This window comes from Esox lucius, chromosome 7 (assembly GCF_011004845.1).
Source record: "Esox lucius isolate fEsoLuc1 chromosome 7, fEsoLuc1.pri, whole genome shotgun sequence".
Taxonomy (NCBI): domain Eukaryota; kingdom Metazoa; phylum Chordata; class Actinopteri; order Esociformes; family Esocidae; genus Esox; species Esox lucius.
Window position 1 is genome coordinate 664,954 of NC_047575.1, and position 15,765 is coordinate 680,718.

At 40.5% G+C, this 15,765-nt stretch overlaps 1 protein-coding gene across 1 annotated transcript in view; it reads left to right on the forward strand.

Moving 5' to 3' along the window:
- ccdc90b (coiled-coil domain containing 90B) overlaps positions 1–11,944 on the forward strand; it is a 39,612-nt gene extending 27,668 nt beyond the window's left edge. The window contains exons 3-9 of the mRNA XM_010864373.4: positions 3,521–3,624; positions 4,917–5,018; positions 5,158–5,199; positions 5,586–5,657; positions 9,987–10,040; positions 10,234–10,348; positions 10,439–11,944. Of these exons, the coding sequence (XP_010862675.1) occupies positions 3,521–3,624; positions 4,917–5,018; positions 5,158–5,199; positions 5,586–5,657; positions 9,987–10,040; positions 10,234–10,348; positions 10,439–10,494 (545 nt within the window). The 3' untranslated portion in view covers positions 10,495–11,944. The remainder of the gene's footprint in view (positions 1–3,520; positions 3,625–4,916; positions 5,019–5,157; positions 5,200–5,585; positions 5,658–9,986; positions 10,041–10,233; positions 10,349–10,438) is intronic.
- The last annotated feature ends 3,821 nt before the right edge of the window (positions 11,945–15,765 follow it).

Sequence of the window (15,765 nt, forward strand, 5' to 3'; positions counted from 1 at the left end):
CCACAACATCCAGAGACTTGAGGTACTCAGGGCGGGTCTCATCCACCCCCGGTGCCTTGCCACCGAGGAGTTTCTTGACTACCTCTGTGACTTCAGCCCGGGTGATAGATGAGTCCACCTCTGAGCCCTCATCCTCTGCTTGCTCAATGGAAGACGTGATGGTGGGATTGAGTACTTCTTCCACCGCCCAACGACATCCCCAGTTGAGGTCAACATCTGCCCACCTCTACTGTAAACAGTGTTGGTAGGGCACTGTTTCCCTCTCCTGAGGCGCCAGACGGTTTGCCAGAATCTCTTCGAGGCCAGCCGATAGTCCTTCTCCATGGCCTCACCGAACTCCTCCCAGGCCCGAGTTTTTGCCTCCACAACCACCCGGGCTGCAGTCCGCTTGGCCTGCCGGTACCCGTCAGCTGCCTCAGGAGTCCCACAAGCCAACCAGGCCTGATAGGACTCCTTCAGCTTGACGGCATCCCTTACTTCGGGTGTCCACCACCGGGTTCGGGGATTGCCTCCTCGACAGGCACCGGAGACCTTACGGCCACAGCGCAGAGCGGCCGCTTCGACAATGGCAGTGGAGAACATGGTCCACTCGGGCTCAATATCTCCAGCCTCCCTCAGGATCCAGTCGAAGCTCTGCCAGAGGTGGGAGTTAAAGATCTCTCTGACAGGAGACTCGGCCAGACGTTTCCAGCAGACCCTTACAGTACGCTTGGGCCTGCCGAGTCTGTCCAGCTTCCTTCCCCGCCATCGGATCCAACTCACCACCAGGTGGTGATCAGTTGACAGCTCCGCCCCTCTCTTCACCTGAGTGTCCAAGACATATGGGCTTCGGGCTGAGCCCGGCCGGGCCCCATGGGGAAAGGCCCAGCCACTAGGCGCTCGCGTACGAGCCCCAACCCCGGGTCTGGCTCCAGGGTGGGGCCCCAGCTGCGCCATACCGGGCGACGTCACAGACCGCAACATTTTTCTCATCATTGAGGGGGTTTTGAACTTAGTCTGACCCGTCACCTAGGACCTGTTTGCCTTGGGAGACCCTACCAGGGGCATATAGCTCCTAGGGTCACTCGGGTACTCAAACCCCTCCACCACGTTAAGGTGGCAGTTCATGGAGGTTGATACTCAAAATGCTGTTATCAAAAACAAAGGTTTTCAGGCTTCCCCCTCAAAAACACAACTCTTCATCCTAGTGTACTTAACGTACAGTGCCCCCCTAATATTGGCACCCTTGGTAAATATGAACAAAATGGGAGGTGAAAAAATTCAGTGGTTCATGCTCTTGATCTTTCATTCATAAATTGGACAAAAATCAAACCTATTAGTAAAACTATTGAAAAAAAGGTAATTTGTATCATCAAATAAATAACATAACAGCCTTGTGTCTTCTCCTATAATGTGTAATTATGTTGGATGGCAAGGGATCTGAGACCATTCCGCCACACAGAATCTCTCCAGGTCTTTCATATTCCAAGGTCAACTCTTGTAGACTCTCCTCTAACTTATCCCACTTTTTCATGGGGTTTAGGTCAGGGGACTGGGATGGCCAAAACCTTGATTCTGTGGTCAGTGAACCATTTTTGTGTTCCTATCAGAGGGAGTCAGGTTTTGATTTAATATCTGTTGGTACTTGATAGAGTCAGTGATACAATGAATCCTTACAAGTTGTCAATTACCTTTGGAAGAAAAACAGCCCCAAAACATCAAAGATCCCCCACCATACTCCACAGTGGGTTTGAGGGACCTTTCTTCATGGTTATATTCCGTCTTGGCCAAACCAACATCTGGTGTTTGTTTCCAAAAAGCTATATTTTGGTCTCATCTGACCATAGAACTCGGCCTCATTGAAAGTTCCACTAACGTTTAGCAAACTACAAGCGCTTGAGTTTGTTGTTTGGTGTCAACATAGACTTTTTATGACATTGTGTGGTTATGTAGGGGTGACCTGATTGTAGTTATGGAGGGTTTCTGACCCCAAAACACAACTAATGGTTGCAATTCTCCACCTGTGATCCTTTGGCCACTCGCATCATCCTCATCACTGTGTGTGGAGTCAGTATATACACACGTCCTCATCCAGGCCAATTGTTAAAAGAAATGACAAAACATTGTAAAACTGCATGCAACTAACAGAAGAGTTCTAAAGAACATGCTGACAGTTAGAAATGTCTGACAGCATAAAGTCATGTCAAAACATTATCCACTTTTACAAATAGCCTTCGAACATCAGATGGATGTACAATCATACAATCTACCACAATGACCCCCCCCCCCCCCCCCCCCCATTTATGACAAAAACAAATTACCATGGAGAGAATGAGAGAACAATCTAATTACTAGCTACCTAGTTATGAGCCCTCAAAGACTGAACCCAAGGATGGGAAAATCAATGGGAAAATCCCCATGTTTAGATAGGAAAAGGAATGTGGGGAAAGGAGGGTCTGGTCTGTGTCTATTGGTTTATGGTCATAATTTAATGGTATCAGTAGATCATTGGGTCCCCCAGCAATATTTTGAGACTCACTTTAGTTTATCAAACTGTACATTTGAGCCAGTCTGCAATGCATCTTGATTCATTTGAAGCCTAAAATGGTAACGGCTGTCCCCGGATGTTATTGGCATTATGGTGTTCCTCTCAAGTAAAAACATGCAATTGCAAAAATCCTTAAATACACCAAGAGTACTAGAAGCATTTTTATTTGTTTATTATTTGAAGTTATAGAGTGATGGAAGGCATCAATTGCATTTCTATCAGTAATGGATCCTGAGTCCAAATCTATCCAAATGTTTGCTGTATGTCTAGCACGAAAAGAAGAAAATACCAGGAGACATCTTCAGTTAATATTTGAACTACTCCTTTTCTGTAAGATTGTGTGCCTGAAATATTCCCCAGTTAAAGTCCATCCAGTAAAAACAGTGGTAGGCATGAAGAGGCAAATCTCCTGTACACATAGCAGTTTAAATAAAGTTTGAAGGAGAGAGATCACAGCAACAATGTATCCAGTGAAAAATCTCTGCGGTAGATGAAGATGCATTCAATAGTTTTACCAGAATGGGTGGGTCAAAGTGTTTGCAGTCGACTTATGAAAATGACATATGTTCCTTATCCCTTCCTATCCCCTGTTGTGTGTCTCCCTCTATCCAGTCCCAAAACACATTGATCTGTCTTTTCCCCCACTCTTACAAATGTTTTACAACATCAACACCTCATGTTGTTCCTTTCAGGGACAAGAGCATAGCACTTCTACTTGGCCATCCTGTAATCAGTACTACATTTTAGACACACTTTTATTTTAATAACTACCTTTTATCTAATACATGTATTAACAACACAGAAACAGAAACTTGCATAATAGGCATTTAAACTAAAATTATTTAGTCAGATAAGGTACCTCTGTTTGACATATTTTGGAATAGCTAGTGTGTAAATAAATTGATAATTGATCTAAACTAATAGATGAACTGGACAAATAATTGTATTCTGATAAAGTGGTTATTGATCCCCTTTTTAATGATTTATTGTTAGGTTTTGAGAAGCGTCAAGCAGAGATCATAGTAGCAGCTCTGGTGACTCTGACGACGGCCAATATGGATATAGTGTATAAAGACATGGTGACTGGAGCACACCAGGTACCGTACACACGCACACCATCATCACCTTGCTGCCCAACCTAAAGACAGCTACCACTTACAATATTAACTTACTACATTAACCATCTCTTATATCCCCTTCAAAAACAGCCCAAGCGGCAGCAATTTAACCATGCTGTTAAGTATACACTGTCTTTTTTATGTATGAAAGGTACGCAAAGGGAATTTCTTTCCTGCAATGTACCTACTGATTTTTACCAAATTATACCGACTTGGTACGAATGGAGCAGTAACGCTGCAGCATTTTTATGCACTATGCAGTTGACTCCACACTGGGGTGAACCAATCAAATTGTTTCACAGCCTACTGTAGCTGGTTGACATTTTTGGATAGGGAAAGTCAAAAATCAAATCTAATGTTGTAGTTGTATGGACAGGCTGTTGACCGGCAGTACTAATGTGTCCTATAGCTTGCTTTCAAAAAGAGTAGTTAACACCAAACTGTGTAGTCCTTTAAGCCCAGAAGTATGTCATTGTTATTTTGCCAACACACTGTAGTAATACATGATGCAATGATATTCGTAAGCCAGTGAATGATCAATAGTCCACACTCAGGTATAACCCAGGACAATAATGTTCATTGTTTTATTTCAAAAAGCATGGGTACAATAATAATAGTTTCATTAATGTCCAAACTATATTTCTTGTTTTCAAAGTCAGTGCTTTGTAGCCACTAGTATGATATGTAATAGTTAATGCAGTTTTTCTTAAGCCATTGCTATACATTTAACATTGGTACTATACCCACACAAGCAGAACTCCGGAATAATAAGGTTATATAATTGTTTGCTTTCAAAAAGCATAACTAACTACTAAAGTCAACTTAAAACTGTGTAATAATACACGTTTCATTCATCCCCAGACTATCACTAGTTAAGCCAATACTTCTTTAGCAAGGACATAACGTATAGCTGACTAGGTAGTTTAGAAGTTAATAGCTTGGACCAAATGGTAAGCTTTTAACAAGCCAATAAATCTTAACAGACATGAGCCGCAAACACTGGGCTATCTGAAAACTGGACTGCATCTCTCCGATTTGTCTTCCGAATCGTCTTCTATCATAATGCCTGTAAGAAACAAGCAAGCTCAAACATAAGCTGATATGTTCATAAATTAATTATTTCCAGAATAAAATCCCTAACAGTCCCTGAATTCCTATCTGAAAGGGATATTAGTCATCACCCTCATATTCAACCATTCTTTTGTAGATTGTTCTGTTACAAAACACACACTGTTGAAACCTGGACAACTTTCTACTGTCTATCTTGTTAGGAGATTGCTCTGCAGCAGATAATGGCTCACCTGGATTCCATCAGGAAAGACATGGTGATACTGGAGAAGAGTGAGTTTGCCAACCTTCGCTCTGAGAATGCCGTAGGTCCCCCCCCCCCCAACATAAACAATCACTGGCCGCAAATGGCTCTCCTTAATATCTAACAGTAATATGGTTGTAATATGGAACTGTAATAATAACAATCTCCATTCAATATAAATTCCTGTTTGTTTTTTGCAGAAAATGAAGACTGAGTTGGATCAGATAAGGAACAGGCTGAAGGTGAGAAGTGATAATGTAGAGATGCTATGAAATGACTAGACTGTAATTAGACTATAGCTGTTATGGATGATTTGATTATTGTGCTATCAGATTGTGCTGCTAGAGTACGTTTTGTGACTTGTGTGGATTCATCTGAAAAGGTATTATTTTCCCTAAAGCATTGGTTCCCTACGAGGGAAGCCCTGGTGACACTTAGGGGACTCGTGATCATTGGCTTACTGAGAAAATGTAAATGAGGGGATTCTTCCGGGGGGATATATGGACAGAGAAAAATTGTCTTCCAGTATCTGGAAAAGGTTTGGAAAACTACAGTATCCTGTTCAAATGCGGTGCACTAACAAGTGTAATTTGGGAAGTAATCTATAACTTGTTTCCTGTTATTTTAGGAGGAGTGTATGAAGATCCGAGCTGAGGCTAAGCTGGATATCAACCTGGAGAGGAGCAGGGTCACTGACATGGTGTGTTTGCGGTTATTCCAGAAGTTGAAAACTCCTGCTTGGATGGCACTGAGGTCGCTGGGATGCTCATGTATTGCTGGGGGAATCTTCTTTCATTTAGCCTACCTTCCACCAGTCCATTGGATTTCCATCTAGTGATGGTAGAATATCCTGTAAAAAGTTACTTTATCTCAGTAGCGCCTCCCAGTGACTGTGCCTTGGAATGGAATGCTATACCCCGGTTCCACCTAATTCATTAAGCACAAAAAAAACTTAAATAATATTTATTGACATCATATCTTTTTAGATTAGATTCAACTTTGTCATTGAACAGCACAAGTACAGCACAACGAAATGCAGTAGGCATCTAACCAGAAGTGCAAATAGAGGGCAGAAAATGTACAAGTATTTACAAGTATTAAGTATATGTACAGTGGGTATAGAAAATAATCACCCCCCTTTAAAATAATAAAATGTTGTTGCTTTGCAGCCTGAAATGAAGACAGACACAGTTTTTGTTTCATTCAGCTGTATTTACTCAGTGCAACTTATAACATCCAAGTGAAAGATATAACACCAACATGTCAGGAAAAAAAGAAAAAAACATAATCACTGAAAAAGGATCACCCCCTTGTGTCAGTATTTTGTTGAACCACCTTTTGCTTTAATTAAAGCCTTTAGTCTGTTGGGATATGTCTCTACTAACTTTGCACATCTAGTCGTTTTAATATTTGACCACTCTTCTTTGCAGAACTGCTCAAGTTCAGTTAAATTTGATGGTGACCATTTGTGGACTGCTGTCTTCAAGTCATTCCACAGATTTTCAATGGGGTTTAAGTCCGGGCTCTGACTAGGCCATGCAAGGACATTCACCTTTTTCTCCTTCAACCACTGTGTGGTCAGTTTTGCTGTGTGCTTTGGGTCATTGTCATGTTGGAAGGTAAATCTTCTTCCCATTGACAACTTTCTGGCAGAGAACAGCAGATTTTCCTCATGAATTTGACAGTATTTTGCCCCATCCATTTTTCTTTCTATCCTGACAAGTGCTCCAGTCCCTGCTGCAGAGAAACAACCCCATAACATGATATTACCACATCCATGCTTTACTGTAGGAATGGTGTTATTTGGATGGTGAGCTGTATTGGATTTTTGCCAGACATATCGTTTGGCGTTGAGGCCAAATAATTAAATTTTAGTCTCATCTGACCATAACACCTTTTTCCACTTGGCCTTGGAATCTTCAAGGTGCGTTTTGGCAAAGCTCAGTCGTGACTGCATGTGGCCTTTCTTGAGGAGTGGCTTTTTTCTTGCAACCCTCCCATACAAGCCACATTTGTGGAGAATTTGTGATATTGTTGTCACATGCACACAATGACCACTCTTTGTCATGAATTCCTGCAACTGCTTCAGAGTTGCCTTAGGCCTCTTGGTAGCCTCTCTGCCCAGTTTCCTCCTGGCTCTTTCATCCAGTTTGGAGCGACGTCTTGACCCAGGGAGGGTCTGTGTTGTACCAAATACCTTCCACTTCTTAATAATAGACTTCACTGTGCTTCTAGGCACTGATAAAGCCTTTGAATTTTTTTTTTATCCATCTCCTAGACTTGTGCCTGTCCACAACATTATCCCGGAGATCTTTTGGCAATGCCTTGCCACCCATATTTGATTGTTTTCTTTAGTTGAAATACCAAGGACTGAAATGCTTCAGGAAAAGCTTGTTTCATGATGATCTCATCAAAATGACCACAGCTGATCACAGTTGAAAGTCAGTTGGCTTTGTGTGCTATTGAGAAGATGATTAACTACACCTGGTTGGGTTTTTTAGGAGGGGGGTGATTGTTTTTCCAACTCAGTGATTCTGTTTTTTTATTTGTAAAAAGAAAATTCTGACAAGTTGGTATTATATCTTTCACTTGGATGTTATAAGTTGTAAATACAGCTGAATAAAACAAAAATAGTTTTTGTCCGTTTTCATTTCAGGCTGCAAAGCAACAAAATGTGATTATTTTAAAGGGGGGTGATTCTTTTTTATACCCACTGTATATTACAAGTGGAATGTGTAGATGTGCAATGAAGGGAAATGGTAAAAATGGCAATACTAAATGTGCAATTAAGGCAAATAGAAGAGTGCGGAAAGTACAAGGTATAGTGTATGTGACAAGTGGGATAACAGTTGTTCGGGTACAAATGGGTGCAAATGAGGCAAATGAAGGAGTACTGTACTAGGGTAGCATGAGCAAACCGGGATGCAGGGATAGGAGTACTAAGGTCCTCGAAGTAGACGTGTAACAACTGTAAAAATGCAAGTACAATGGCAATACTAAATGTGCAAGAGGCAAATTGAATGTGCAAGGTGCATGTGCAACTGAAATGCAGGGATAGCCGCAGTAAGGTTCCCAAGATAGACACATCTGTAATCACTAAAAACTTCCATTATCAGGCTTTGCAATGCAGTGTCAGAGTAGTACAAGGTCCCTGAGAGGTGGGGGGTATGGTAAGTGATGGGTCACTGAGTTCTCTGGGTCACAGAGTTCAGCAGGGTTACAGTGGATGGGAAGAAACTGTTCCTGAGCCTGCTGGTGCAGGATCGAAGAGACCTGTATCGCCTGCCTGATGGTAGGAGGGCAAACCTTGATGATCCTGCGCGCAGACACTTTGTGCTAGAGGTCTGTGATGGCAGGAAGCTGGGCACCAGTGATGTGCTGGGAGGTTTTCACCACCCGTTGCAGGGCCCTCTGGTCGGCTATGTAGCAGCTGCTAAACCACACTGTGGTGAAGTTTGTCAGAATGCTCTCGATTGTGCAGCAGTAAAAGTTCACAAGGATTTTGGATGACAGGTAGGCTTTCTACAGCCTCCTCAAAAAGTACCAGCCCTGCTGTGCGTTTTTGACCTGAGCTGAGGTGTTGAGGGTCCAGGAGAGGTCCTGGACACACGCTCCACCTCAGTAACCTCAATGGGCACTGGGGCGTGGCTTCAGCTTATAGACCTCCTGTAATTCACAATGAGTTTAATGGTTTTCTTAGTGACAGAATGAGGTCTGTTGGTTAGGAAGTCCAAAGTCCAGTTGCAGAGAGAGGGGCTGATCCCCAGGTGATGGAGTTTGTTGACCAGCCTAGAGAGGATGACATTGTTTCTCTACTACCTGGCTTTGGTGTTATCCTCTCCTCGTTGTTGATTACAGTTATTTCTAGCGAACTATGATGTAATGGTCATTTGAGAGGAGGACAAACCCTTAGCCAAGGCGATAGGATGTTTGTCAAGTAATACATGTTGGCATAGTCATTGTGTAATTTTAACACAGTATTTGCAGCGAACATGACAATTTTTTTAATCAAAATGATCACAAGCCACGCTTATTTTTGCTTGCTTAATATTTCATTGGATTATATCGCTGTAGATTATTCAGAGGATCCCCCCCAAATAGTTACGTAGCATCCTCAATTAATACTAAACTGAAATTGCCTACATCGATCAAATAAATGGCTGTTGATCAAATTCTATCGACAATTAATCTAAGATCGATAGATTTTCGAGTTTAGATTATTTCTTTGGTGTAACGGTTAGGGGTTTATGAAAATAGGATTTTTATTGGGAATTACATATTTTTTTCCCAACAGGGATAGTGTGATGGAAATTCTAATGTATCGACACTCGGAGTAAGGGACACAGAGACAAAATTATCTTTGTACATTATAACCGTTTTATTAATTATTATGCACAGAGACTATTATGAGACGCGCGTCAACCGCTTACACACACATAATCGTCTGAGGTGTCTCTAACTCCATACATGAACAATCCATATTTATTACATAGAAAAGGGGTGTGGTAAGATGCTGCCATTGGTCTTGTCACAAGAGTTTACCCAAAGGGCGGGCTGTCCCCCCACCTTATCCTTCTCAACTCCTGAGGAGACACAATGTCTGGATAGTCAACAGAGACACTAAAGGGTTATACAGATTTACGAGTACCCCTCTAATCCACCTGTGCCGGTCAAGGATGTCTCCTATTCAAACATCAGACCCCTCTCGGTATGTTTAACTAGTAACTCATTCATACATGTATATGACGACAAAGAATACATCCTTCTTCTAGGCAGGAGGACATGGCCCAAATACCTAATAATCCTCTGATATTATAGAGACGTGTGTCACAATCAAAGTACAGATTTACATATCAGCCAATAGAAAGACAGACATTTCTCAAATGCACCTTAGTTCAAAATTTCCATAACAGATAGAGATGCATAAAATATGGTTATTACTCCAGAGACATTGAAATGAAAAAACAGCCTGCCACAAGCTTTGTCTTTCTTTCTCACTGGAGCTCTTCCTCTTTGTTTTCTCTATCAGTTTACAGAGCAGGAAAAGAAGCTTATGGAGAACAGTACAGAATTTCACAGGAAGGTATGATATATTTCTACAGGCATACATATTGTGGCTGCATTACTTTACAAAGTGGTTTCCAGTCCTGTATTAAAAAGCACTTTTGATGGAGAATCTCTGTTAAAAATGCTTTTTTGTCTAGGACGAGGCTTTGTCTGGAAAACTGTTTCTTATAACGATAGCAATTGAACTTGCTATGTAATGTTCTCCTTAGAACGCTGATATTGAACACGACACAATGGAGACTACTAAAAAGATTGATCTAGAGGTTGCCTATCTGAAAACACTCCTTGAGTCACTGAAGCTGGAGACCATACGCTATCTTGCAGGTAGGGTTTGTGTGTGTTTAACAATTCTTTGAAACATACATATTGAAGTGGTGTTGTAATATATCCCTCTTTTTAACTTTTTTCTGGTAGCATCCGTTTTCGCCTGCCTAGCGATTACCTTGGGATTTTACCGCCTTTGGAAGTGATGAACTGCTGATTTGTTCATTTGAAGCCTCACATTGATTACATTGTACTTGCATGGTAATGTAGAAGTCTTCATATATGTATTCATGGCTTGTGTTATAATTTTTATGTATTTCTAATTTTAAATGACTGTGTAGAACAAAGTGTAAGACTGTATTTACACACCAGACACTATTAGGTCAACCTATCTAGAATCGGGTAGGACCCCTTTTTACATCTATCCAGTAGGTCAGCAGTTTCTGAGATGTTTGAATGTCTAGCAAAAAAAAAAAAATACCACAGGCAAAGTTTCATTGGTCATGCATCTTCCCCGTTCTAATTGCTAGACAAACAACTACATTTCTATTGAGTTGCAGCCAAATTATTTGCTGTTTGGCCCATGATTTTCATTAATAACCACATGTACTTAATGAAGTGGATGGCAAGTGTGTTTGGCAACTGGCAGCTTCATTAAATCGTACCCGCAAAACCCCAGTCTCAATGTCAACAGTGAAGAGGCAACTCCGGGATGCTGGCTTTCTAGGCAGAGTTGCAAAGAAAAAGACATCTCACACGGGCCAATAAAAATAAAAGATTAAGATGGATCAAAGAACACAGATACTGACAGAGGAAGATTCGGGGGAGAAGGCCAGCATCCCGGAGTCGCCTCTTCACTGTAAACATTGAGACTTGTTTTGCGGGTACAATTTAATGAAGCTGCTAGTTTAGGACCTGTGATGTCTGTTTCTCAAACTAGACATTCTAATGTATTTGTCCTTTTGCTCAGTTGTGCACCAGGTTTAGAGACATTAGAGACAGTTTGGGCTGTCCTGTGAAGGGAGTAGTACACAACGTTGTACGAGATCTTAAGTTCAATGGCAATTTCTCATATGAAATATGCTTCATTTCTCAGAAAAAGAATAGACTGATGACTTTCAGAAGAAAGTTCTTTGTTTCTGGCCATTTTGAGCCTGTAATTGAAACCCACAATTACTGGTGCTTCAGGTTCTCAACTAGTCCTAAGAAGGTCAGTTTTATTGCTTCTTTAGTCAGCACAACAGTTTTCAGCTGTGCTAACATAATTGCAAAAGGGTTTTCTAATGATCGCATAGCCTTTTATATTGATATACTTCAGCAAAAACACAATGTGATTAGCAAACACAACATCTCATTGGAACACAGGACTGATGGTAGCTGATAATGAACCTCTGTTTGCCTGTATGTAGATATTCCATTAAAAATCAACCGTTTCCATCTTACAATAGTTATTTACGGCATTAAGAATGTATACACTGTATTTCTGTAGTTGTCCCATCTTCATTAAATTGTGACACCAGTAAAAGTCAATTGTCAAATCTTCTTGGGAAAATTAAAGATTTGTATTTTATTTCTGTTATTCCATATTAGACACCTATGGAAGTGAAGTTATGTTTGTATATAATCAACCATGATAATAAAGGTTGCTCATGGAAACTTAATGTGAATTTTATTTACATCAAAATTACGTTTGAGGAGGAATTCAATACCACCAACATTTTTCAAAAATGGGGTTTGGAATAATATTCCATAAACTGAATGTAATTCTTAATCCATCTACCTTTAAAGATTGTGTTGGATGTGCCAAAATCATTACTGGGGCTTGCACGGCAAACGCGAGATATTATATCCCCAGTAGACAAAAGAAATGTTTGCACTATTTCCCAAACATCTGCCATTTCCCTAGTTTCCTGGCAAGATAGACAAAAGTTAGTGCATTTCTTGTAGTCCTCTACTTCTCAGCTATTTAAATCAGATAATATGAATTTCTCTTAACAAACATGATACTGCAACCAGAGTAACCATAGCAACAGGATGTTATCCTACTTTTCAAAAACCACTCCAGTTTAAAGTACTTTCTGAACCAGATACACAAGCATGTCAGTATATCTATTCAGATCAGAAATAATTACGAAAATATCTCTTAGACATAATGCAACAAGAGTAACCATTGCAACAGGATTTTTTTAGCTTTTAATAAACAGCTCCAATGGCATGTACGATACACACAAACATGGATTTACTGAAGTCTATCTACACTTAGCTATTAAAATCTAAATAAAATGACAAAAAAAGCACTTTACCAAACATAGGTAAAGACAATAAAAATGTTTTTTACCCTTTACCCATGTTTCAGGCCAATTCCACTGGAAGTCAACATGTACAGTATGTGTCCACTAGGTGGAAGTACAGTGCTTTTAAAGTGTCCAGGACTGTTGCATTCGTCATACTAGGTTTGGCTACAGACAAGCAGCACATAAAGGCGCTGGTCATAAAATTTGAATATCATCAAAAAGTTGATTTATTTCAGTAATTCCATTCTAAATGTGAAACGAAGGCAAGTAGAGAATGGCAGAATTTTTGGAAGTTTTAAGTATAATTTATGTTAAAAGTGGGATGTACAGTTGTGCGATGAAGCAAATGTAAGTACAAATGGCAATTCTAAATGTGCAGTCGAGACAAATTGAAAGTGTAGCATGTGCAACTGAAATGTAAGGATAGCAGCACTGAAGTTCAGTAGGTAGACACATACAGGTGCTGGTCATAAAATTAGAATATCATCAAAAAGTTGATTTCAGTAATTCCATTCAAAAGTGAAACTTGTATATTATATTCATTCCTTACACACAGACTGATATATTTCAAATGTTTATTTATTTTAATTGTGATGATTATAACTGACAACTAATGAAAATGCCAAATTCCGTATCTCAGAAAATGTTAATATTACTTAAGACCAATACAAAAAAAGGATTTTCAGAAATGTTGGCCAACTGAAAAGTATGAACATGAAAAGTATGAGCATGTACAGCACTCAATACTTAGTTGGGGCTCCTTTTGCCTGAATTACTGCAGCAATGCAGCGTGGAATGGAGTGGATCAGTCTGTGGCACTGCTCAGGTGTTGTGAGAGCCCAGGTTGCTCTGATAGTGGCCTTCAGCTCTTTTGCATTGTTGGGTCTGGCGTATCGCATCTTCCTTTTCACAATACCCCATAGATTTTCTATAGGGTTAAGGTCAGGCGAGTTTGCTGGCCAATTAAGAACAGGGATACCATGGTCCTTTGACCAGGTACTGGTAGCTTTGGCACTGTGTGTAGGTGCCAAGTCCTGTTGGAAAATGAAATCTGCATCTCCATAAAGTTGGTCAGCAGCAGGAAGCATGAAGTGCTCTAAAACTTCTTGCTAGACGGCTGGGTTGACCTTGGACCTCAGAAAACACAGTGGACCAACACCAGCAGATGACATGGCACCCCAAACCATCACTGACTGTGGAAACTTTACACTGGACTTCAAGCAACGTGGATTCTGTGCCTCTCCTCTCTTCTTCCAGACTCTGGGACCTTGATTTCCAAAGGAAATGCAAAATGTACTTTCATCAGAGAACATAACTCTGCAGCAGTCCAGTCCTTTTTGTCTTTAGCCCAGGCGAGACGCTTCTGACGCTGTGTCTTGTTCATGAGTGGCTTGACACTAGGAATGCGACAGCTGAAACCCATGTATTGCATACGTCTGTGCGTGGTGGTTCATGAAGCACTGACTACAGCTGCAGTCCACTCTCCCCCACATTTTTGAATGGGTTTTGTTTCCCAATCCTCTCTAGGGTGTGATTATCCCTATTGCTTGTACACTTTTTTCTACCACATCTTTTCCTTCCCTTCGCCTCTCTTAATGTGCTTGGACACAGAGCTCTGTGAACAGCCAGCCTCTTTAGCTATGACCTTTTGTGTCTTGCCCTCCTTGTGCAAGGTGTCAGTGGTCGTCTTTTGGACAGCTGTCAAGTCAGCAGTCTTCCCCATGATTGTGTTGCCTACAGAACTAGACTGAGAGACCATTTAAAGGCCTTTGCAGGTGTTTTGGGTTAATTAGCTGATTAGAGTATGACACCAGGTGTCTTCAATATTGAACCTTTTCACAATATTCAAATTTTCTGAGATACTGAATTTGGGGTTTTCATTAGCTGTCAGTTATAATCATCAAAATTAAAAGAAATTAACACTTGAAATATATCAGTCTGTGTGGAATGAATGTATACATTATACAAGTTTCACTTTTTGAATGGAATTACTGAAATAAATCAACTTTTTGATTATATTCTTATTTTATGACCAGCACCTGTACAGGCCTTGCTGCAGGAGAAACAAACTGAAGGGGCAGATTGTCAGTAAGGGGAACATTTCTTTCTGTTCTTGCATTGAAATTGCATTATATTCAATTTATTGAATCAAAAGATGGTGACAAGCTGGCGTCAAATGTATAACTCCATCTCAGCTACACACCATGGACAGCAAATAAACTAATAAGAAATTGTCAATATAGGCTACAAGAGATAGGGTCCCCTATTAAATAATAAATGTAAATGCAGCCGCCAAAATCTTACCAAAATAATAATGCTGAATGTAATAGTTATTTATACAAAGTACTAAAATAAACTTAATCCTAAAGAATAAGCAGTGAACAGAACAACAATACAACTAAACAAAATATTAGGTAATTACCGCAATCTATGCTTTACATTAAACAACCTCAGTAGTATGAAGGTTCAAGTAACCACCACATAACGGCCTACAACAATAAGATGCATATAAATCCAGCTGTAATGCTTCTTGTTCCTCTCCTTTGCAGGGATACTTTGGCAAAGCCAATTTCTGAAAATAATTCTGCCAAATCAGCATTTTTATGGAAACCCAAAAAAGTAATTCCTGACTACCTAGTGCCCCTACTCACACTCCCAAGGGGGATTCCTTCTACTGTTCTAAGAGATTTTGCACCAGCAATTATTTTAACATCTTCCACTTTATAAAGACATCAAACTAAAACTGACAGGGCTAACATTTCATCTTTCATGGCTAAGGCCCCTTTGGCTCTGGGCCTGACAGACTACCATCAGCACACCACCATTGACTGTTAGTTATTACACCAGATAGGCAAATCAACCAAAAAAATCTGTCCTCAAAAAATCCTGACGAAAAGGGCACTAGTCAGAGGCTGTCAAGAGGCCTACAGTATGGCAACACTAAAGTCTTCCACCGCTGAGCTGGGAGACCATGTGCACTGCAACAATAGTTCATGCTTCAAAGTGGCCTTTATGGAGTAGAAAAAATAAAAGCAGATAACATGTGGGAGAATTGGTTGACCAAAGACTGGTCAAAATAAAGCTTTTTAGCCTCGGAGGTATGCGCAATGTTTGGTGTAAATCTAACAGATGCAATGTACAGAGAAATCCTGGACGAAAACCTGGGAGAAGATTCAACTTCCT